Source organism: Terrapene carolina, unplaced genomic scaffold (assembly GCF_002925995.2).
Source record: "Terrapene carolina triunguis isolate 2854851 unplaced genomic scaffold, T_m_triunguis-2.0 Scaffold62, whole genome shotgun sequence".
NCBI lineage: Eukaryota > Metazoa > Chordata > Testudines > Emydidae > Terrapene > Terrapene triunguis.
The window spans coordinates 38,041,463-38,066,129 of NW_020664413.1; the positions used below are offsets into that span (position 1 = coordinate 38,041,463).

The window sequence follows — 24,667 nt, forward strand, 5'->3', positions numbered from 1 at the left end:
GCCATGTAAACAAGTATTTGCACCACCAATTGTGACAATACAGCTTTTGAAAATTTGACTACAAGCATTCATACAGAGATGCAGCAGAACTCTTATCTTAAAAACTAATTGGGAATTGAGGAGTTCATAAAATCAAAAAAAGTAATGAAACTGAATATCTCAAAATTACAGTGGGCACAGTGCATAAATTGAAATATGGTGCACTGGATCACATTTTTTAGTCCTTAAAACCCCGGCAAATCAATTTCCAATGCAATAAATGCATTTGAACATGAAGGAATGTTGACTTGTTTTTTATCAATATCATTTTTGTTACGCGACTTTGGTTTTTTTCACCATTGGGAAAAATGATTTGTATAAAAGGTAATCTGTAAGATTGGTGTTTGTAAAATTGAGGTTCTACTGTACAGAAATATGCATGTGTATGCATATATTAAAGTTACTTGAGCTCATCCAAAATATATTGGTAGCATTGATCCAAACAGCAACATTCCTGCAGTTATTAAAAGTAAATTCATGCAGATCTGCTAACAAGAATTTAGAGTGATCTAAATTGCATCTACAAATAATTGCATGAGCAAAAATACACCCCCATTTATGCCTGCAAAAATGAGGGCACACAAAGGAAAGCCTGATTAAGGTTGGACTAAAAGTGAGGCCTTAATGATATTTTATAAGCACTTATCAGTTTTATTCTTTTGACTTTGGTAAGTTTACCATTCCGTGTCAAGGTAAAATATGTTCTCCTCCATACTCTGAGCCTGAGGGTTGGAAATATTTGTAGAGAAAAGCATGTTAAAGTGCTGCAGGTGCCTCTTAGAAATTTTGATCGTATTATGAAGTATGATAAATCACACTGTAGTTTACAGTGTAGTTACAGTTTGGATATACAATCATAGAAATGTAGGGCTGAAAGGGATCTAGAGAAGTCATCAAATCCAGCCCCCGGCACTGTGGCAGGACCAAGTAAACCAAGGCCATCCCTGATAGGTATTTTATCTAATCTGTGCTTAAAAACCTGTGATGGGGATTCCACAACTTTCCTTGGAAGCCTATTCCAGAGCCTAACTACTCCTATAGTTAGAAGAGTTTTTCCTAATATCTAACTTAAATCTCCCTTGCTGCAGATTAAGGCCATTCTTGTCCTACCTTCAGTGGACATGGAGAACAGTTGGATCACTGTCCTCTTTATAACAGCCCTTTACATATTTGAAAACTGTTATCAGGTGCCCCCTCCGTCTTCTCTTCTCAAGACTAAATATGCCCAGTTTTTTTAACCTTTCCTCACAAGTTTTGTAAACCTTTTATAATTTTTGTTGCTCTCCTCTGGCCTCTCCCCAATTTGTCCATATCTTTCCTAACGTGTGGGACCCAGAATTGGACACAGTACTCTAGCTGAGGCCTCACCAGTGCTGAGTAGAGGGACACTACCTCACGTCACTTACCTCACATGTCTTACATACAACACTCCAGAATATTAGCCTTTTTTCACAGCTGCATCACATTGTTGACTCGTATTCAGTTTGTGATCCACTATAACCTCGGATCCTTTTCAGCAGTACTACCACTTGGCCAGTTATTCCTCATTTTGTAGTTGTGCATTTGATTTCTCCTTCCTAAGTTAAGTATTTTGCACTTGTCTTTATTAAATTTCACTTTGGTAAATTCAAACTAATTCTCCAGTTTGTCAAAGTTGTTTTGAATTCTAATCCTGGCCTCCAAAGTGCCTGCAATCTCTCCCAGCTTGGTGTCATTTTTAGATTTTATAAGTATATTCTCCATTCCATTGTCCAAGTCATTAATGAAAATACTCAATAGTACTGGACCCAAAACTGACCCCTGTGGGTCCCCACTAGATTCACCCTCCTAGTTTGACAGCAAACCATTGATAAAGACCATACTCTAAGAGTAGTTAACTAGTAGTGCACCTACCTTATGCTAATTTCATTTAGACCATATTTCCCTAGTTTGCTTATGAGAATGTCATGTGGGACTGCATCAAAAACCTTACTAAAATCAAGATATACCACATCTATTGCTTCTACCCTATCCGCTAGGCCAGTAACCCTGTCAAAGAAGGAAATTAGGTTAGTTTGGAATGATTTGTTCTTGACAGATCCTTTCTGGCTGTTCCTTGTAAACCTGTTACCCTCCAGGTGCTTACAAATTTATTGTTTAATAATTTGTTCCAGTATCTTTCCATGTATTGAAGTTACACTGATTGGGCTTTAATTTCCCAGGTTGTCTTTTGTTCCCCTGTTTAAAGACAGCTGCTATGTTTGCCCGCTCTAGTCTCCTGGGACCTCAACAGTCCTCCAGGAGTTCTCAAAGATAATTGCTAATGGTTCTGAGATTGTTTCGATTAGTTTCTTAAGTACTCTAGGGTGAATTTCATTAGGCCCTGCCAATTTAAAGAATATTTATATAAGTTAGATATATTCAACCTGTTCTTTCCCTATTTTGGCTTGCATTCCTTCCCCCTTGTTGTTAATATTGTGTTGAGTATCTGATTGCCATTAACTTTCTTTCTGAAGACTGAAGCAAAATAGGCATTAAACCCGTCAGCCTTCTTGATGTCATCAGTTTTTAGCTCTCCTTCCCCTCTAAGTGAAGGACCTACACTTTCATCATTCTGTTGCTCCTAATGTATTTAAAGAACCTCCTCTTATTGTCTTTCATGTCTCTAGCTAGGTGTAACTCATTTTGTAACTTAGTCTTTCTGATTGTGTAGTTACATGCTTGTGCTATTTTTTGTATTCCTCCTTAGCAATTTGTCCATATTTCTACTTTTTGTAGGATTTTTTAATTTTATTTTCAGGTCTCTTAAAATCTCCTGATGGAACCCTATTGGTGTCTCACTATTCTTCCTATCTTTCCTTTGTATCGGGATAGTTTGCGGTTGTGCCTTTAATATTATTCTCCTGAGAAACTGTCAGCTCTCCTGAACATCTTTTTCCCGCAGATTTTCTTCACATTGGACGTTACCTACCAGTTCTCCAAGTTTGTTAAAGTCTGCTTTTTTTAAGTCCATTGTCCTTATTCTGCTGCTCTCACTCAGTTATGCTTTTTGATAACTCATCACTAATTAATAATTGGAATTGTGTTTATTATACTAATTATGTGACTTAATTATTTGTTACTATGTTTCATACTTAGAATATATACATTTAGATTTTTAGGTACACTAATTATGCAAGGTCCTGCTACACTGTAGTTATGCTTTAATGTAGTCAGCTGGTTTTATGAATTAGTGTTAATTAGAGGCATTACATTCATAAAGCATGGCAATAGTTTAATCACACTGTAATTGCAATGTAATTAATCATTATTGTAAAGTGTAACAATTTTTCAAGACTCTCTTTTTAAAAACAATTATTTCCCCTTCCCAATTTTATTACTAGAAATATGTTCAAATAATATCTCAGCTTCCTCCCATTCTCTGGAAGTTGTAGGGCTCTGCACTCATTGTGTTCCATAATCTTGTTTCTGACAACTCAATCTCTACAACAACTAATCATGACATCACAAACACAGGATTTGGACTTCAGATGATGAATAAGCCTCAAGAACAGATTTGATGTTCTATGTCCAATACTGGCTAGCTCAGATTCTCCTGTGCATTATGGCTGCTCTTTGCCATTCTGGCAATGCAACCTGGATCTAAAGCTGACATAGCCAGCTACTGGAGGATCACCTCAGGGGAGGGAGAGCCTCTAGTGGAGAAGAGCTTCTAAACTTCTCCCTATGGCTGGAGTAAAGTTATGGCCATGGATTCTCTGCACCTCAGGAATGCCTAGCTACTATAAAGGTAGCGTGGGGCCATAGCAGCTAGTGCATCTTACACTGAGGGATGGGCTCTGTGCCCAATCATGGAAACACAAAGGTAGTTCAAAGCCACCTTTGCCCTTCCCAGATCCAGGGCCAGCTGTGCATTCTTCATCCACCACTTGCATGGGCTAAGCTGAGAACTGAGGCCCCCTATATTAAGATTTGAATTTAAGGTAAAATAGCACTGCTAGCTTGAGTGAGTGACAAGGGTAGGTCTGGTGTATTTTAAGAGCCAATATTTTTGACCTACTAGGGTAAAAATAATTTTTTCATATTATTTGAAATCCCAGATGGCATACAGCACTAATCTCTAACTGTAGTGGCTGCTAAAACAGCATGGGAAAGACTATTACAAAGGTAATTAGCTTGGTGAACTGATGGAAATGTTTTTAGGGCCAGTAAACTTTTCCAAGCACTAGTCCTGGATTAGTGATCAAAATAGAAGAAAAATCTATTCATGAAAATATTCCTAGTAATTTTTGTTTGTTTTAAAGAATGAGAACAAAGAGATTTGGAAACCAAGATGAGCAGAACTATCTACAAATAGAATATTTATCAAAGATTTCCGGATACATCAGCAGATCTTTAAATAGACAAATGAATCCAAGAACACATTGTACTGCAGTTATTGTTCAGACATATTATGTACTCAAATGCAATGATATTACTAGCAGAAATAGCTTTTAAAATTAATTTCTACAAATAAATTAAAACAAAGTTTCAAAACTATGAAAGAATATAGATTTTGAATGAGTTTTGACAAACATGAGAGTAACAAATGTTTTCATGATTTCTATTCAAATTTTCTTTTCATTTCCCTGTATTGTGTTTTATCAGTGAAAACAACCAAAACAAAACCAGATTCTGTTAGTTTTGGCAATATCCAAGTAGTTCAAATAACAAACAGCGGGCTTCCAGTATGTTGTCTAATTGATTGGGTTACTTTCTTTTCCAGCAAAATCATCAGGACAACCCATGCAAGTAGTGTATGTACCATCCCATCTCTATCACATGGTTTTTGAACTTTTCAAGGTTTGTACAGTCAGATTACACAATCTGCATGGCATGTTTGTGTTCTGAGATGTGTATTTATTTGACATGTGCACGTTATTTAAAAATTGGTTCAACATTACCTGCAATTGCAAGACTCAGACATCTAAGTTCCTGACTGCACCCACAGATCAGGTAGGTAGATGTCTAAATCTCATCATTTGTATACAGATGACTGGTGTGTAAAATCAGAGGCTTTGAAAATGTGTCCTTTATCTTAATCATTCATACAGGAATACTAAGACTTCTATATCAAGCCAGATCTCTTCAGATACTTTTCTAACATACAGAACCTATGCATGCTGTAATTTAATCACACTAGTGAAGCAATTCAGAACTAAAGCTACGCTTTTTCATATGCCTGTAGTAGACTAATAATTTTTTTTCAAATTGACTCTGGTTGGAGAACCGGTGAATTTATGATATCACACAACACTGATAGGTAATAATTGAGAGAGAGTCTGTGTAAAACTTTTTTTTATTAACAGTTGCTGGTGTTTAACTCCAGTGGCTTAATTAATCCTTGGAGAGAGGATGTTTCTGTAAGAATTCAGCTCCTCTCCCATTAAAATAAGGCTAGCTCAGGATATACATCTCTAAGTCTCCCCCAGTAAGACTGTAGCAAAGCCAGGGAAGAGCAGACTTGATATTCCTGATATTTCTGTGGTAAAAAGCAAGCAGGAAATGTTTTTGAAGAAGAAATATGTTTTTATTATATCTTTATACAAGTACAAAGTAGTAAAAATGGAAATACAATCTATAAATGGGCACACATAAAACTGTTTTCCTAAGTTGACATATTAACAGCACAAAAGTTACAATCAAATCTATGATTTGATTAAAACTACTTATTTTACTTTAATTTTAAATATTTCTCAGAATGCAATGAGAGCCACAATGGAACACTATACTGATCGAAGCGTTTACCCTCCAATTCAAGTACATGTCACATTAGGCAATGAGGATTTAACTGTGAAGGTAACTGCTTTGTTTGATGTTTAATTACTTTGATGGAAAATAGTTCAGAACCTGGGGGGAATATTTTCTTACGAATGGGTGATGTGACACTGGGAGTTTGTACCAATGCTGATAATGTACTGTGTAAGGAATAAAACCTTTGTGGGATTTCAGGCCTTGGGTCAGTGATGAGTGGAAACATCATAAAGATCTCACAAGTCTCATGTGAATGGGAGATTGTGGCATCACTTTACCCTTTCAACATATTTATTCTTTATGTAGCTATAATGTAAATAAACCATGTTTCTGTTCAAGGGTAAAGTGGCAGTTTAGGAATGGAAGATAGCCAGATTTGTAGTTTGTTCAGAGCAGGTGTCCTATAGGTAGAAGTGACTACTTGAGTGAGGTGCAGAACAGGTGTGGAATAAAGTAAGTCCAGCACAGGTGAAGCCTGCCTATGTTAGGCCTTGCCTTGCAGATATTTCTTTTAAGGGCAGCATCTCTTATATGGTTAGTGTTGGACTTCCAAGGTTGGTTGCAGTATATAGGTTTTCCTTAGAATTTAACTTCACGCAAGTAGAAACAAATCTTCAGATTTGCTCTAGTAGTAAATGAGTACTAATATATTGCGCCGCTATGTAGCATCTTTGTTCTTAAAGTGCTGGCTAAAGCACTGAGAATAGGATTCAGTTGATATGGCCATTGTTGACTTTTACTGAACCTAACTTCCTCCACGTGAAGATTAGAAATTGGAAGGAGGGTGAGGAAGAAAAAAAGCAGTGCACAACATGCAAGCGGGGTGTATGGCTTCTAAGGGTATATCTACGCATTCCGCAGCAGTGAGCCTCCCAACCCATATCAAAATTCGGGCTTGTGCTCCTGCGCTAAAATTATCAGTGTAGACAGTTTATACTCTGAAGCCTAGAGAGAAGAGTGGGCTTCAGAGCCTGAGTACCAGCCTAAGCCGTAACTTCAAATTACCACCTACACAGCTATTTATAGTGCAGTAGCATGAGCCTGAGTCTGTCAGCCTGGGTTGGGAGGCCCATTACTGCAGGCTGTGTAGACATAGTCTAAGTAATTCTGTGTAATTGTGGACGTTTTTGGTGACAGCATTTTGGGAAATGTCATTAACCTCAGCTGGGGTTTTGTGTGTATATATTGCTGTGATTTATCAGATGATTTTCTTTATTACCATATATACTCGATCATAAGCCGGTTCGTTTATAAGTAAAAATGGAAATTTTTTATGACCCGTTCATAAGCCGACCCCATAATTCAGGGGTCAGCAAACTTTGGCTCCTGGGCCATGAGGATAAGCCGCTGGCAGGCCGAGATGGTTTGTTTACCTTGAGCGTCCACAGGCACGGAGATAAACCTAAGTAAACAAAGTGTACTGGTGTGCCAGCTGCTTACCCTGACAGGCCGGGACAGTAACTGGTGGGGAAATTTTGGGGGGGGGAGAAGCTGGGGGTCAGAGGAGTAACCCCTGTGACCACCTCCCACATGATCCCACCCCTAGCCCGGGACCCCCACACTCTCCCCATCCCATCCCTTCCCACCATATCTGGGGAGTATGTCTCTGGCCTGGCTGGAGCTGCTCTGGCGGGCTGGGCAGCACGGCCGCAGCATGTTCCAGCGGGCTGGGCCGGGCGGCGCAGCCACCGCCTGCTCTGGGGGGTGGAGCCGAGCGACGCGGCCACAGCCTGCCAGCCCCGGAGCTGCAGCTGCTTCGGAGGCTGTGGGGAGAGCTGCGTGGCCAGAAACGGAGAGACTCTGGCCCCACCTCTTCCCTTCTGGCTGTGCTGCCTCTCCTTGCTCCCTCTGTTAGGGGGAGGGGCTGTGTCCCACCTCTCCCTCTCTATACCCGTTCATAAGCCAACCCCCTTCTCTGATGCTTCCCTTTTTTACTAAAAAAATTCAGCTTATGAACGAGTATATACAGTAAGTCTGATCAGATGATTTAATAAGGACAACTTGAGACTGTATAGTCTTCAGACTTCCTTTGTACTTTATTCTTTATGAAAATCAGCTTGTGTTTCTGTTCTTTTATATACAGGAACCTAAAGTTAATAGTGTGTTCATTCATTTTGTAGATAAGTGATCGTGGTGGCGGTGTTCCAATGAGGAAAATTGATGGACTGTTCAACTATATGTATTCAACTGCACCACGTCCCCGTGTTGAGACATCACGAGCAACACCTCTGGTCTGTAAGCCTTTTTTACTTTGTCCTCTGATAGTTGGGAAGGCAAAAATTACCTGTATCTTTGTACTACTACGTGTTTTGCAGATAAGTGAATAGTCTCGCAATTCTGGTGTAAAAAGTTAGTGCCTTTCTGAAAGGGGAAAAAAAAAATTGTAGACTTACAGCATTAAACAGAACTTGTAGCCTGAATGGTAAATAAGAAAAACACTATTTTTAATATTTACCAAAATTTAAGTTTGAAATTCTGTTTCTTCAAGCTCTGAAGGAGGAGAGAACAAGGAGCGACATTCCTTGAACTGTTGTAGGAGTTCCCGTAATCTGTTTCTGGGCGAGTACAGGACTTTGAACTTTGGTTCTAGAAGCAGAGTAGAAAAGGAAATTAATTTAGGGATAGAAATTAATTTAGGATTTTAGGAACTTCTGGTTTTAAAATTGCCCCTTCTTTTGGATCAAGTCCATTCTTGTTGTTTTGAGTGAAATAGCTGTTCAGTTGTATAATCTTGACAAAAACAAAAGTATATAGCATATGGTCGTACTGATAAAGAGCTTACTCCCGTGGTCCTTGCAAACTCCTAGTGGCTTTAATAGATGTTTTAAGACAGGGATCCCCAACGCGGTGCCCGTGGGCGCCATGGCGCCCGCCGGGGCATCCACGTGCGCCCACCTACTGGCCGCTGAAATGCCGCCGAGAAGCAGCAACATCAAGAAGCGCTACCACCAAAATGCCGCCGATGACGTTGCTTCACGGCGGCATTTCGGCGGCTGCTTGTCCGGTGGCCACGGTCCTCAGTGGCTAGGCGTCCGGCGCCCGCCCCACAGAAAAAGTTGGGGACCACGGTTTTAAGATATGTCAAGAAATGTAGCATTGGACCCACTGTCAATAACTTCCAATTGATGTTACCATCACATTACTCTGCCTTGGATTCCTTTTTTCCCTATGACATTCAAACTATTGGCCTATTTTATTAATTTTCTATATCCAGTGATGGGTTTAGACTGGTGGGAATTATCCAATCAAAATAAACAGTGAAAGTACCTTTAATTCAAATTATTTGATTCTAGAGATATTGCACAAATTAAACTAGTGATTAAGTGAAAGGCATCATAATATTTCTAACTTTTGCTCAGTGTTTAATTGTTAACGATTTAGGACAGGGGTTTGTCAGACTTTCATAGTGTAGGCCACAAGCAAATTTAAGGAGGTTGCCTCTTGGGCCATCTGCCCTCTCATTTGCAATCCTAACATCTGTCTTCTCAAGATCCGCAACAGCCAGACTAGTGGCTCCATGGGGATAGAGATAGTCATCCAATGTTCCACAGCAAGGCAGAGTACTTCCACTAGTGCTCTTGCCGTGGGATAGCTGCAAGTAATAGCACCAACTGTGTTGTATAGCAGCCCGCAGAGGGAGGGTTTACTCCTTGCAGTCCCCTCCCCTCCCAACAAAGAGCTAAGAAGGTTTTGGGGTAAATGGGTAGGAAAGGAGGGAAACTTGGTAACATTGGGGTAGGGAGGAGGAGTAATACTTAAGATTTGGAGTCCTCACCACCCCTCTGGTCCTATATAAGTGATTACTTTTCTCAAATGCTAACATGTGTCCAGCAATATGCTGACCCTAGCTGGATTGCCTCTAAATTTAAGTGGTACAGATATTGGTCTGCAATGCTGACAAATCTTCTGCAGATGATGCAGTTAACTCAAGTGTGCTTTTATCTCTCTGCCCCCCACCCTCTCCCCTTTTATCAGGCTGGATTTGGTTATGGTTTGCCTATATCACGTCTGTACGCACAGTACTTCCAAGGAGATCTGAAACTGTATTCCTTAGAGGGGTATGGTACAGATGCAGTTATCTACATAAAGGTATAATTTACCACTTTTTGGTATCAGTCTTAATGTAACTTGTAATTTTAATAAAAAAAGTTTAATAAATGCTCAGCAAAATAGACTTCACTATAGCTTCTGCTCTCTTTGCAGGCTTTATCAACAGAATCAATCGAAAGGCTCCCTGTGTATAACAAATCAGCTTGGAAACGTTATGTGGAAAACCACGAAGCAGATGACTGGTGTGTGCCAAGCAGTGAGCCAAAGGACATGACCACATTCCGCAGTATATAATTGTACAACAGTCCAGAAAAAGTAAACATGCTTTTGTCATCTGTTTGCAAAGGGATTGTTTAGCAGGTTTATACCAAACATGGTTCAAATACTTCATGTGGAAATGTTTTTAGTAGGGAATAATAGGAAGTTGAAATCCATAATTGTTTTCCAATACTACTTTAAGGAATTAACTGAATTAAAACCAAGTATGTAGTTTAAAAAATACACTCGTAATTTGTTCCACTTTGTATTTCCAATTTACTTCTGTAGCTAGATCTAGGGAGCAGTAATTTTAGATTTTATACAGGGTCTAGAGTAACTTATTTCACAGCTGGCTTGAAGAGCACAGTTCACACAACTTAAACTCTCCTAATGGAAGCATTATTGAAATAGCAGCTCGCCAGAACTGCTAATACCAATTCTTTATATTGAGCATTGGATGAAGTTATCAAATGATCTAAACATTGATGTATGAAACTTTAAAAGTAGTTATTTAAAGCATTAATAGATTTATAAAACCCATTATGCAACCTTTCACATTTCTCCACCATCTTCTAGCCGAGGAGCTCAAAAGCACTTTACAAACCTAAATAAATTTAGCAAAATTAGAAACAAATATTTGAATTTAAGTTCCAGAAGCTCCAATAGGCAATCATGTGTTGTTTTACTTTGTTTTGAAATCAATGAATCTGTACATACTACTAGTAGTAGATTATTCAGAGGGGCAAGGCAACAGCTGTAAACTAAACGATTCTCAAGTTGTATTTGCCTATAGTGTTATCAGCTGTGGAAATCCTTTATTTTAAAAAATGAAGCTCTCTTTTTGAAAATCCAATCTTACCTGCTGCTTCTGGTATAATGCATTTCAGGTATAAAATACCACTTACGGGTCTTCTGAGAAATGTATTGAAAATTCGTGAGAAACAGAAGTTGGCATACTTACTTACTGTGAAATAGCAGCTTCTGAGGGTTTACAGTAAAGATTTGCAGGTCTTCCTCTCTTTCTGAAGGTAATGTCCAAATACGTTTGTGGTAAAGCCTCAAACTCTGGGATCATAGATTAGGTGACAACAGTAACTACTGTTAATATGGAGAAACTCTATTGCAAAATCTGCATCTTTACTGGGCAGATCAGTGTAATAGTAGGACAACAGGACCTACCAGTTATCCAGGTGTATTTAAAGAGTGCAATTAATGTAAAAAATCAACTTCATTTTGCTATGCTCCTTTTTCCTATAATATTTTAGGTACATCAGCTCTCTCTAGTGAGGGATACAACAGTGTTGATAGCTTCAACTTTTCTGCTGACCACATCAGCTATTTAAGCCCCTATAATACCTCCAGGTCATGCGTGTACTTCCCCCTGAATTCTCTCATCCCCCAAAACTTAGAATGCTGCGAAGAAGCACTTGCAGTCCCAGCACCCAACTCAGATGACCGATCCTTAACTGCTCTATAGATGAGGGTGAGAGATGTGCATGTGCCAGAAAGCACACACTATGTTTCAGCAGTCTACCAGGTCAAAATAGAGCAGAGGATGGTGAGACTTACACAGGTCTGCTTGATTACAACCCTATGATTTCTTGTTATTGAATAGATAAGGAAAGAAGCTGGAATGGTAAGTATGCTATAGTCCTAATTTTGTGATGGATGACTTCAGGTGAATTCCTCATCTGTAAATTGAGGATAGATAGGGATGTTGTGAGGTAAATTTTGTTTGTGTGGCACATCACCATTGTATAGAAGTGCCTAAAAGGCAATATAATGTAAGATTATTTCCTGCTCAAATTAATGCCCAAATCCAGGCAGGAAACGGTTTGTAGAATGGGGTCAAAATTTATATAAAAGGAGGGAAGTGTTTGCTAAACATTTGCAACTGTCACTCTTGACAGCCTAATGCTAAAAGTAATAGCATGGGTATTTAAAATAAACATAAGTTTTGAAATGTATGCTTTAAATATTTCAAAATTTTATACACATTGTTCTGAAAAGATCTAACATGTTAATCATATTTCCACTTAATTCAATTGAACTGATTTTAGAATGATTTTCCATATTTGTTCTTAGTAATGTCTAACAGGTTGCCTGCAATGAAAATGAAAATACAAGAGTTTTCATGTGGAATTACTTAAGTAGAAACCTTTGCTTGTATCTTTGCTACCTATGGCTTAACAATCAAAATGTATCAGAACAAAAGTTCTGGGCCCATAGCAAAGTATTCCAATGTAGATATTTCAATAGTTTTTTCCTCCTCCGCTGGCTGTGGTGGAAATTAAGTGTTTAGTAAATTTCAGAGTGTGCAGTATTTACTCCTAGTCAGAGTTGACTTGCTATGTTTCATTTACTTCACTACAGTAGCTGGTTCAAAATATTGATTTTATGTATACACATCTTCATTACTGTACTGAAAAATAATCACTGCTACTTGGCTGTTAAGTATCAAAAGAAAATGAACTGGTTGCAGATGTAGTGAAATGGATAGTTATACTCTCTTGAACCACTGGGATTCAACCCTATATTTATATTTAGAATTTTCGGTTTGTGTGTGATAAAATTAAACTGCAATGTGATTTTTTTAAATCATATTGAAGCAATAAATGTGTCCATTAATGTAATTTATAAAAATCAAATTTTCAGTTGACTTATTCTTTGGGTGACTGGAGACTGAAAAAGTTCTAAGGAGTCAGCCAACCCTTTCAGGCCTCATGTGCCAGGGAGGGAGGTTCTCTTTCAAAGAGTAACTCATGCAGCACAACCAGTCACCTTATCTGCACCTGTTCAACTGTCACAGCACTGCAGAGACAGGCTTGTGAATCTACTATTCAGGTATCCTCATAAATACAGCACTCAGCTCAATGGCCCCAACCTTCAGATACTGTGGAGCTGGAAGAAGGAAAAACCCTAGGACACTACATCAATAACCTCCATTCCATCGATCAGCCCTTCACTCGTTCCTCACATACACCAGGGGGGAGGGGACCCAGGGATGAGAGGGGAAACAGTACCTGGCATTACAGGTCTTGCACCACTCTAGAATTCTGACCAACCTGTCCCAGTACACAAAAATTCTCCTCCTTTGCGAGCAACAAGAACTCCTCTGGCCACTCAACCTCTGGAAATTGATTGCTTGACTAGATGTCAGGAATCATCTACCTTAAACTCACTAATTTCCTAAGAATTAAAAATAAGCAAAACAATAAGCTTCTTTTCTTAATTAAAAACACAGAACTAAAAATAGAGAAGACATTTAATAGAAATATGAACTTTAAATTTTATTTGAAAATTAGTAGAGTGAATGTGCATTTCCACAAAGTCCTTTTCCTCTTCTGAATTCCAGAGAAATCTTGCATATTTTAAACACTTGAGAAATGTCAGAAGTGAAAGGATCATTTAATTAAAAATGAAAAACATTAATTCATATATTTAAAGGAGAACTTGGTCCACATAATTGCAGTATTTAAACTAGCAATTCAGAATTCCAAGATCTTGTAATTTTCTATTCCACTCCAGGATGGAATTAACATTTTTATTCCATTATTTTTCTGGAAAAAAAAATCGAAGGAAGTGCTTTTGTAATATTTCTACAAGCTATTATGCAATTACACAAGAACACACATCAAATCATGTTCTAAACTATTCCAAGAATCAAATCCTCCTTTAAAAAGAAAGTCTATAATAGTCTACAATTTAACAATTAAATACAATGCAGAAACCCAGTGCTTCATTGATTAAATTTTTTCTACAATTCTCATCTCTGTATTTTAAGTATGGAAAAACAGTATTGTTTAAAATTAGCAAATATATAAATTTGGTCCCCAAAAATCTTGTAGTGAGTAGAAAAGAGAAATACTCATTGCAAATGGATCTTATTCATAGCATAAAACTATAAAACTATATTATTTAGGAAAAATATGTAAAAAATGATCTTTTATTTATGTTTACACCCTGTTCCAACATCCCATAGTGTAGCTTACAGAGAGAATTTAGTGTTATGCTTAGCGTAAGTAGTTTGTGAAAACTACTTACATATTATTTTCAGTAAGTTGCAACAAATGAAATTCAAAAATCAGCATATTACTACAGTAAATTTTGAATTAAAAATGGACCACTGGGAAAACAAGATTTTAAAGAAAACAATTCAATAAATTTGAAATACAAGCTTTGTTTTTTTTAAATAAATTTGACTTTGCTGTTTTCTTAAACTTAATTTTTTCACTATACAACATTAGTGGCAACAGATAAACAGTGTCACACTGAACTTGATGGCAGGATTTTCTATTGTCCATATATCAGATTAAACCCAATATTTATAGTTTAAGTCAACTGCAAGAGTTGACTAATATTTGAATGAATACCTCCCCCCCCCCCCCCCCAACGTCACATCCCACTTTCCACAAACATATAAGTTTCAATGGATATTTCAGGGATATGGCATTTTTACATATCAGTCATAAAAGCACGCACAGTACTTAAGGCAGAAAGTTAAATTGTCTATTAGTACAGGCAGAGTCAACTAGATAGAAAAATACTGAAAACATTTCATTTTAATGGAACATGTAATGGGGAGGGAATACAGAAATTAAAGTAAATAACCTACCATGTTAAACTGTTGCACTTTACCTCCCCAATTGTACAATTATATACAATTTTGTTGCACTTCTTCAAGTTGAAGTAAGTCTGTGTTAAAATAAAATAATCATTTTAACAGCTTGATTCTACAGCAGCTACCACTCTGCCAGTCTTGCGAACTTCTCTTTCCTTCTTTTGACCTTTTTCTTTCTGTTTTTCCAGTTTTTCTTGTGTTTTTTTAATATCCTTAATTTTCTTCTTTATTGTGGATCGGTCATTTTGGCTGGAAACCCCCAGAGCCTTTAAGAGAAATTGTGTTTAGTTACTCTGGTTTCAAGAAAGTATTACCGAAGCTGCAAGAAATTGTACAGGTCTTTACATCTGAGATAAAGGGAGTAAATCTATAGAAGATCATTTACAATTTTTAACGAATGTGAGATGGCCACCTTGCTGATAAATGGGGTGGGGGAGGTGAGTAGCCTAGGTTTTGTATTGTTGTTGTGAATAGTAAGTTTCACGTGGCACTTAAAGTGGAGCATCAGAGACTTTCTAATGAGTGATATAACAAAATCAAATTAACTTTTAAATTAATCTTCTGCAGGCTCCCTTGATGCAGCTGCACTTTACATACACTAACTGCTGTTACTGTATTCCTACTTCCTTTACAGAGAATGTTGCTGAACTCAGATCAATCATCTGCGATATTTAGTAGCTTGAGAAAACTTCTACCTATGAAAACAACTTGCAGGACTCTAACAACTGTCTTAACAGTGTCACATTCAGTTAATTGAACTGCCAAGAATTGTATGAAACAAAGCTGCTTAAGCTAATGGGTGAAAAAAATCCCTCTTCCCCCCACAGTAATACCTTTAAAATGCCAAAATCCAACTTGAAAAATTTGTTTCAAGACACATTAAGGAAAGGGGGGTTTGTGCTTTTATTTTATTTTTTTTAAATCACTTCATATAGAAGCAAAAAGGGGCAGGCTCAAAAGAGTCCGAACGCCCAATATTTTTTTTTAAAAGGGACTGCAGGGTGATTTTACATTGGAAATTCAGGTTTTGTTTGCCCAGGGAGACATTATCACAAATGAAGTTGAAAAGACAACACTGAGACATTACTTCAGATTTGAATTCAATTTGAATTAACATTTGTGAGCTCCTTCCTGCCTCCTCCCCTGCCAGCACTGACCCTAGTCTCCCACAATACCTTCACCTGCCACAATGAGCCCATTCCAACCTCTTCTACTGCATTATTCCATTCTCATTCCCTTCCTAACCCTTTTTCTAGCTTCTCGTTGTCCCCTGACTCCTTCCTCTCACAATGCAAGCCCACCCTGGTCTCTTCTATCCTCAAAAAAAACCACAACACACATCCCACAACACTGTTTGTCTCTCCAATTGTTTCACCATCTCTCTCCTCCCAGTCACCTCAACTTTTCAAATATGCAGTCTAACGCTGATTTAGTTAATCCCTCTCCATCAGTGCTTTATTTCAACCCTTGCAGTCTCTTTTTTCTCCACTCTACGGAAATGATTGCAAGGTCTACCAGTCTCACCGGGGGGGAGGGAGGGAAACACTGCCACATGTAAGGGGGCCGAAGCCATCGCAGTGGCCAGGCTGTGGTGGGGACCAGCAGCCAAGCCCGCGGCCAGGTGTGATTCCACTCCTGGCCCCGCCCCACCCACAGCCTTGGCCCCAGGCTGGGAACAGAGCTGTGCTGCGGTGGGGGATGGGAGCAGGCGCGGGGACTGGAGCAGAGCTGGAGGCAGGGAGGGGCCGGCCGGCGCTTCCTCCCCAGAGCTGCGGCCCCGCTACCAGCCCAGGGGGATGGTGGTGGTGCGGACAGGAATGGGGGGGACGGGGATGGGACACAACCCTCAAAAGTTTGGGGACCACTGCTTTAAAGCTTTAATGTAATTGGGAACTGATTATCTGAGATTGCCTCTCACCTTGGTGCCACATTTTTCCCATGGGTCTGTCATCACCTTGGATGGGTTAACCTCCAGGTAATATTGTAAGGGCCAGCTTTCTGCCCAGACATTTAGGAAGGGAATATTATTTACTTATTAGGAGCCATTTGTTTGTGATGGAAAGGGACTCTACTTGTTATACTGAATATTAACATGGGATTGTCTATCTCAGTTGTTGTAAGCATTGCAAGAACACAGGGTAATGTCTTTTAATAAAAGATAGCTTTATAAATCAAAAGGATGAAATCAAAATAAAGAAGGGCTGAAACCAGTACTCAATGAAGTCAATGGCCAGACTCCTATTGATTTCAGTGAGTATTGGATCAGGCCCTAAATCACCACACACATTTTTCAAAGTAATTTTGAAAAATCACTTGCTGAGGTGTCATATATAAGGTATAGTAGCAATACAATCAGACTTTTGAACAAGGGTTGATTGTTCGTTCATGCGATGTATTAATCCAATATTAGGCTAATAGAAAAAGGAATCCTGTCCGCTTAATAGTTTTTTAAAAAGTAGGTTTCTTTGACTGTTACTTAAACCATAATAGATTATAATGGAATCTACGAAGTAAATTATCTTTCTTTAAACACTACTTTGCTTGTTTACTTTTTGCATTTCTCTCAGGTAGGACAGTGAAAATAAAATAGACAGTTCACTTCTTTATAGACTGTTTCTTTTTAATTTCACTTCCAGGTTCTTACGCTTTAGCACAGCATTCAGTGTAAACAAGTACTGCAGTCCCTTTAAAAAAAATTCCATTGGACTTCTAAATAAATTCATGGAAGCATTTCTATTAGTCTTGTGTTTGCAAAAGCATGTTTATAACTTAAATTTTGAGTAAAACTGGACCTTACAAGGTACTTTTTAGGCAACTAAAACTAATATTTTAAAAGGTGGGTGTAGTAAAATTGAAAACATCTTCCATAATTTTAACCTGCAAGTATGTATACATTTCATCTTCCCTAATGACACTTTTGTATTAAGTTGGACAGTAACATTTGTGAGTAGAGTGCATTTCAATTTTTGATCAGCAGATGGCAACATCTGATTTCAGTTCCCAAACAGCAGTGTTATTTTATATCTGGAGAACTCCAGTGCAATACTTTGACTGTTTGAAGCACCAACATGCCACACTTCCCGTAGTTATCTGTTAAGATACTGAATATTGTTTTCCCTGTTGTCCAAGGAAACATTTCTATGTTAAGTTATAGGAAATTTAGAGTTGCAAATCCATTCCAAGAGACAGATGTATTTAAATGGCAAAGTTAAAGGTTCATGAAACTACATTTTTTCGTCATAAAAAGATATTCTAATCCCGCTATTAGTCACTAGATTTTGGTTTCATACTTTACTGAACTCTGTCAGAGAAAACCTCCTTTTAGAATAACACCTTGCCAATCCAAAAGTAGTCTAATAATATGAATGAACAAAGAAGAGCTGGAATGGACATGGAGCATGCAATTATCAGAGGCAAAATGACCACCTCAAGGCTGCAGCTGGTTGTCTCTCTTGGGTTTTGTAGAAACCCAGCTATGTATCAAGGAAAGGCTTCTATATTAAAAAAAAACAATAATAATCAAAGTAGGCTCTTCAATAATGGCCAAACCAGAAAGTAGTAAGATCTTAAAGAAAGGGGGCTGAATTTTTATCTGAGGGCCATGGATCTGGATGAAAGTCATATTTCTGAACTGAAGCCTCCTGTGCTATGAGCTAGTTGGGACCTATTTTGCTACCACCTTTGAGATAGTATCAGGGGGTAGCTGTGTTAGTCTGTATCTACAAAAACAACAAGGAGTCTGGTGGCACCTTAAAGACTAACAGATTTATTTGGGCATAAGCTTCCGTGGGTAAACATACAAATCCCCCCTTTGGGGCTTTAGTTGCTTTGAGTTTTAACATATTGTCACAGAGGAAGAACTGTTTAGTTTGTGCTTTCATTCTGTTATCACATCCTTTTCATATTATTTTGATACACTTCACCTTTAATTTGATGTCATTCACTGACAGATCCTCTATTCTACCATGCCAAGAACACAGCAGTAACTGTGACTCTTTAAAAAAAAAAAAAAAAAAAAAAACACAATGCCTGAATAGGAAAAGGATAAGTATCTATATTTAAAAGAAGTATATATGAACTGGCAATCATAAACTTCTAACATATTTATAGATTACAAATACACACAGGGGCATGTACTTACCTTTAGCTTATCACTGTCAAGCAGCATTAATTGCTGTCCATCTATATTCTTGGCGGTAAACTCTGCAATATATTGCTCCATGTTCATCCCCATCAACCAATGGCATACCTGTTGGGTTGTCCACTCTGAAATTGGTCTACTGTGCCACTGATTTTGTTTTCCTGTTGCTGCACAATCATCATCTAGTGCCTAACCCATCAAGAAAGTTACAGTGAATAGTTTAAAATGAAACATTTTTCCTACTTAACTATACATCTAATTTCAGTTACCAACTGAGTTTGGGTAACAAAGTGCGTATTTTCAATATAATTCTAGCAATTCTATCACGCAAAATCAATTCACACAGTTCTGAACTTGAAAGTTAAGTATCTTAATGAAAATATTTTGATCTAAATTTAAGTAACTGGATTTTAAAAGTTTTAAAAATTGTATTTTTCCTTCTACAAAACTTAACATTTGTTTAAAGTCTTACAGGGCTTCAACTTGTAGTCACAGTTACATTTTTTTTAAATTCAAGACATATAAAAGCATCACAGTAGCCAAGAGGACAAAATTCATTACAAAAGTAAGAAAGAAGAAAATCTGAAAGGCATTTTAGTTCTGTCTGAGAAGATTATTTCTAATGAAAGTCTAAAACGCTGACTTAAAACCCAGGATTAATGTACCCAAGTGCAAGCTTCCTCAATTAGTTAATATAGCACAATCCTGACATGTAACAATGTTGCTCCTCCTGTACTGTGTCTAAAAAGAAACAAGTGACAATTGAGTCATATGCTGTGGCAATTTGGGAGAGTGCACAAACACCTATGAAACAATCCAACTCATTTTCCTTTGTGACCAAAACATGATTTTTAAATTTCCAGTTCTCAGTTAATAATATATGTTTAACATAAATAACTATGGTTATTACAAAATTTGGCATATTTCTTCAAAATCAGAAGACCTGTTTATTCTCTTACTTCATCCTGGCACACCAATATTTTATCTTTAGTTTCACAGTCTAGCCAGTAAGTTACCTGAGGAGTATCAGGACTTGTAGTATTCCATTGAACCTGTACCGCTATAGGCATGCCTCCCTGGCGAGGTAACATTTATACTTTTGGGGGGGGCGGGGGGGTGGGCTGCTGCTGCTGCCTCCGCCAGCTCAGCTTTTCTGGCTGAGCTACAGCTGTTGCTAGATGCCAACTGGTAGCCTCAGCTGCTAGGACTGGACTACAGTTCCAGCTGCCCCCAACAGAGGCTGCTGCAGGGCTTGCTAGCTCCTACAAAGAGGCTGCTCCCTGCCTGCGAAAAGCCTCAATGGTGTGGCCCATGTGGGCAGGTGGAGCAGCAGCTGCCTGCACCTTTCATTTTTTCACCCAAGAGAAGGGGAGACAAAGGTGAATTAAATGTAGAGCTGAAGGGCAGGGACCCACGAGAATGTGCCTCCCTCCTGTCCAGACAACTGCAGGGTGTACTGGACCATGGACAGGGAAGATGTGTAGAGAAGGGTCTTTCAATTACTGAGTAGTGAAAGGAAAGACAGTTCCCGCATACTGTGTATTTGTTGTACTTTTCAGATCAATCACAGCCCTTCTACTTTACCACTTGTATTCTTGCAATGTATAGGATTTTCAGTTGTGTGTGTTCTCTTAACCTAGGGGAAGGCACAACTACACCTCTACCTCATTATAACGCTGTCCTCGGGAGCCAAAAAAAAAAATCTTACCACGTTATAGGTGAAACCACGTTATATCGAACTTGCTTTGATCCGCCGGAGCGCGCAGCCCTGTCCCCCCGGAGCGCTGCTTTACCGCGTTATATCTGAATTCGTGTTATATCGGGTTGCGTTATATCGGGGTAGAGGTATTTTTTCCTTAGCTTAGGGAGGGTCACTATGTCAAAGTTTGAGAACCCTTCTCTTGCTTTTACTGGAAACAATGAGGTCTTTGTCTATTCAGGACAAAGGAGTTTGTGCCTGCCTCCATCCTAGTTGATATACACAAGAGAGACCTCACAATTGTTACAAAATAGCTCAGTGAGGAAACAATGTTGTCTGAAGTACTTTATGTAATGCCTGTATCTGGATAGAGACAGAGTGACGTTTTCTACCTAAGATATCAGGCAACAGATTCCTGAAGTACAGAGAGAAAATCCACTGTACAAACTGCTAATGGGAATGGAAGATAAATTTTTTTAAAAAACCAGTTTTGAAAACAATATACTTTTGAAAAGTACCAGAGTTCAGGATTCCTTGATCTGATGCAGTAATGCAAAATATATATTAGTAGGACAGGAGCTCCAAATGTCTGTGGTACCAAGAGACTCAGGATAAAGTGGTGGGTTTTTTTGTTTGTTTTTTTAACTGGAGCACAGGTTCATGGGGATTAAAACTCTGATTGCAGTAAAGGCAACTAAAATTATCTGACAATTTACACTTTAAGATCTGTGAACAGAATGTATTATTCAAACAAAGACATTTTCATATTTGATTGTGAGTAATGGACAGTGAGTACAAACATGTTTAAACTGAACAGCTATTGGGAATCCTAATTTTTGTGAACACAGCTTGGGCAGAGTATGAACAAGTCTACTTGACACCTATTTTCCAGGACAATCTTGAATGTGTTCATCTAGGGGGAAGAACCATCAGCACAAAGAACAGGGTTTGTTATAGGTCCCTTCCAACCCTGCTATTCTATGACATTAAGTCAAAAGCAACATTACTTTTAATCTCCATGCCATACTAGCAGCTGCTAGAAATACTTAGAAGTCTTAATTTGTACTTTCAATCCTTCAGGTTTGACCACACAGTGTGAGAAGGTTAATGGAGAGTCCTGTTGTGGTCTCCTCAATAGAAGCAAGAAAACAAGAATATATATGTTGTCAAAGCTAAAAGTAAAATATTATCCAAATATATTTAAAGTTATATAAAGTATATGAAATCTGGAGTTAAAGTTTACTTATCAGATTTATATTTTGATTCTTTAATCTACGGTGCCTGTATTACAATTGTATTGTTGCCAATCCAGAACATCAATACTTAAGAGAATGTATTCCAGTTACATAAACAGGCCCAGATTCTCTGATACACTAAGTTTCCACTTGATACAACAGGAGAAATCAGGTCCCTCAGGGAGTGTTACAGCTATCTGGCTCTCAGGGAGGATCTGTGCTGCTGGCCCCCAAGCTGCGCTAACCTACTCCTGCTGGCAACACTCCAAGACACTGTAACCCAGTCATATCCTCAGATACTCCTTCCTGACCCAGATCCTCCTACATTAGAGTCGCAGTGCAAAAGCCAGGTACACTGATTATGCCAGCTGAGAGCTCCCCCACACCCAGGGAATTCTCAGCTGGCCAGATCCAGCTGCTTTCCAGCCCCTTTGCATCTCTAGAATACCACAAGAGGGCCAGAATCTGGCTCATACTTTTTCCCTTTAATCCTATAAAAACGACATGTTAACATTACAGTATTGTATTGCTTGCTATTTGCTTATTACATACAATAATTTGTAAAATCATCTTATTTACCCTCAAGACTTAATTTTTTATTCCTCCAAAACTCTTTGCCCTTTGGTGCTGACAGGTCTTTCACTCTCCGCCAGCTAAGATTGACAATTTGAGTCAGAAATTATAGATTCAGGCTAGTCTACACTAGAAAATTAGCTTGGCATAACTGCATTGCTCAGGGGTGTGAAAAATCCACACCCCAACCAGTGTAGTTATGCTGACCTAAGTCCCCATGTAGACAGATTTATAGGGTTCTTTGAACATGTATTATCTATCTACCAGAGGAAGTAGGGTCAAAAACTCAGCCTTTGCACTAAAACAGTCTAAAACACACCCCCACTCCCAAAAAAGGGCAGAGATTTCTGACCCTACACACTTTTTTTTTTCATTGCTACACAGGGAAAGCATGGGGGAAGGTAGATGAAAGAAAAAAAAATGGCTAAAACTTCTGTAGAGAAAGTTGGGGGGCTGGGGAAACAGAATGCTAGCCTTTTGTAATTTAACAGCGCTTATAATACAACAATGAATGTGATTAAAAGAACCAAACTTGTGGTGTGGGAAAGCTTAAAGAATGGGGGAAAAAGATCAGTCACTGTGTGCAGTAACTAGTTCTTTGAGATGTGTCCCCCAGGGGGGCTCTACTTCAGGTATGCATGCATCCCACACGCCTTTGAGCCGAGATTTTCATTAGCAGTGTCTCTTCAATCCACGCATGCAGTGTTGATATCCTCGTACCCTGCACCAAGGCTATATCAGGGAAGAGGTTTCCCACACCTTTAATGAATCTTACAGTTGTTGTAGAGTGAGTGAACAGCAAGAACCCTCAATTGTGGAAAGAAAAGTTGTTAAGGTAACCAAATGAACCTTAAGAGAACTAACTGACAATCCCATTTTCTTTAATCGCAACAGATAATCCAGAACAAGCAGAAGCTAGGTGGATTCAGGAACAACTTTCCAGAGTTCACACCAGTGACTAAATCCGCACTTTTGAAGGTAAGCATTTCTTGTTGAATCTTTCCTACAAATTAGAAATATCTGCTGTAACTCTGCAGAACAGGCCAACTAATTCCTGCAAAAGGAGGAGGCGGAGAATTTTTAGATTATGATGCAGCAGTCAACTGGTGTCCTGGGATGAGGAATGAGTGGAAGATTTATTGCTGGACAAAGAGCTAGGTGAAACAGGCAAAGGAAACTATGCCTATCTCGACCACGTCAGGACTATTAGGACAACTCTGGCCTTATCCTGTTAGATTTTTTTCACAATTCTGACATCAAAGCTGCCAGGGGAAATGCATAAAAGAGTTGCTTCGTCCCTAAGGAGGAGGAAGGCACCTAACACCTCCACCCCTTAACAGAACAGATGACATTTCCAGTTTGTAGCAGTGAAGCAGCTCCACCTCTGGGAATCCCCAAGTTTGAATTATACTGACAAGAATCTGGGAGTCCAATTCCCATTTGCAATACTGAGGAATAAAACCTGCTGGGAACATTGGCACTCACATTTTGCCTGCCCAGGAGATACACTGCTGAAATTCTTATGTGATTTTTTTTTTTTTTTTTTTTTAATGCACTAGTTCCATAACCTTATTGCTTTCGCACAGAGGGAAAGGGATCTCAGTCCTCCATGCCGACTGATATAAAACATGCAGGCCACATTGTCTGTCATGAATCTGTCTGATGAGAGGCAGAAAATGGAGGCAGGCATTTCTGACTGCTCTGAGCTCCAACAGGTTGATGTGGAGGATGGTTTATTGGGGTGATGCTCTGCCCTGTACCATGAGAGCATCAAGATGTTATCCCTAGCCTAACAGATGCATCTGTGGCTAGTTACCCTTAGCATAAGCTGAAGGAAGGGAACTTCCTTCCCCTACACTGCAATGGTCCTTCCACCAATCTAGGGAGTACTTCACCTGTTGGAAGAACTGACACCCATTTGTCCAGGCTATGTCTCTTTGTGAGCAAACTGATCTGAGCCATCCTGGAAACAATGAAAGAGTAATCTCACATATTCTGTCACAAAGGTGCAAGCCACCATGTGACCTAGAAGTTGAAAACAGTTTCTACTGAAGTCTGAGGGCTCCCTTGAATCGTTCAGACAGGACGTGACAGTGTCACGAATCTATTTATGAGAAGGAAGGACTTGGATACCAAAGAATCCAGGGATGCCCCTAGAAATCGTATGTTCTGTACAGGAGTCAGATTTTCCCAAATTCAACTGAAGGCCCAAGTCCAAGAATGAAGAAAGTGCCCTCAGCATGGCAACTAACACCTCTTGGTACAACTGACCCTTGAAT

At 38.8% G+C, this 24,667-nt stretch overlaps 2 protein-coding genes across 4 annotated transcripts in view; one reads left to right on the forward strand and one right to left on the reverse strand.

The window, feature by feature from the left end:
* Nucleotides 1–12,748, forward strand: part of PDK1 (pyruvate dehydrogenase kinase 1) — a 29,839-nt gene extending 17,091 nt beyond the window's left edge. Inside the window, 5 exon segments of the mRNA XM_024211271.3 lie at nucleotides 4,784–4,860; nucleotides 5,758–5,856; nucleotides 7,932–8,042; nucleotides 9,787–9,900; nucleotides 10,015–12,748. Of these exon segments, the coding sequence (XP_024067039.2) occupies nucleotides 4,784–4,860; nucleotides 5,758–5,856; nucleotides 7,932–8,042; nucleotides 9,787–9,900; nucleotides 10,015–10,155 (542 nt within the window). The 3' untranslated portion in view covers nucleotides 10,156–12,748.
* A 1,770-nt stretch (nucleotides 12,749–14,518) lies between these two features.
* The window catches only part of LOC112114134 (neurabin-1-like), a 68,783-nt gene continuing 58,634 nt past the window's right edge, over nucleotides 14,519–24,667 (reverse strand). For all 3 annotated transcript variants that reach the window (XM_024211069.3, XM_024210736.3, XM_024210818.3), the window contains 2 exons: nucleotides 18,882–19,070; nucleotides 14,519–15,006 (listed from right to left, as the gene is read on the reverse strand). In XM_024211069.3, coding sequence (XP_024066837.1) covers nucleotides 14,839–15,006; nucleotides 18,882–19,070 — 357 coding nt within the window. In that variant the 3' untranslated portion in view covers nucleotides 14,519–14,838. The remainder of the gene's footprint in view (nucleotides 15,007–18,881; nucleotides 19,071–24,667) is intronic.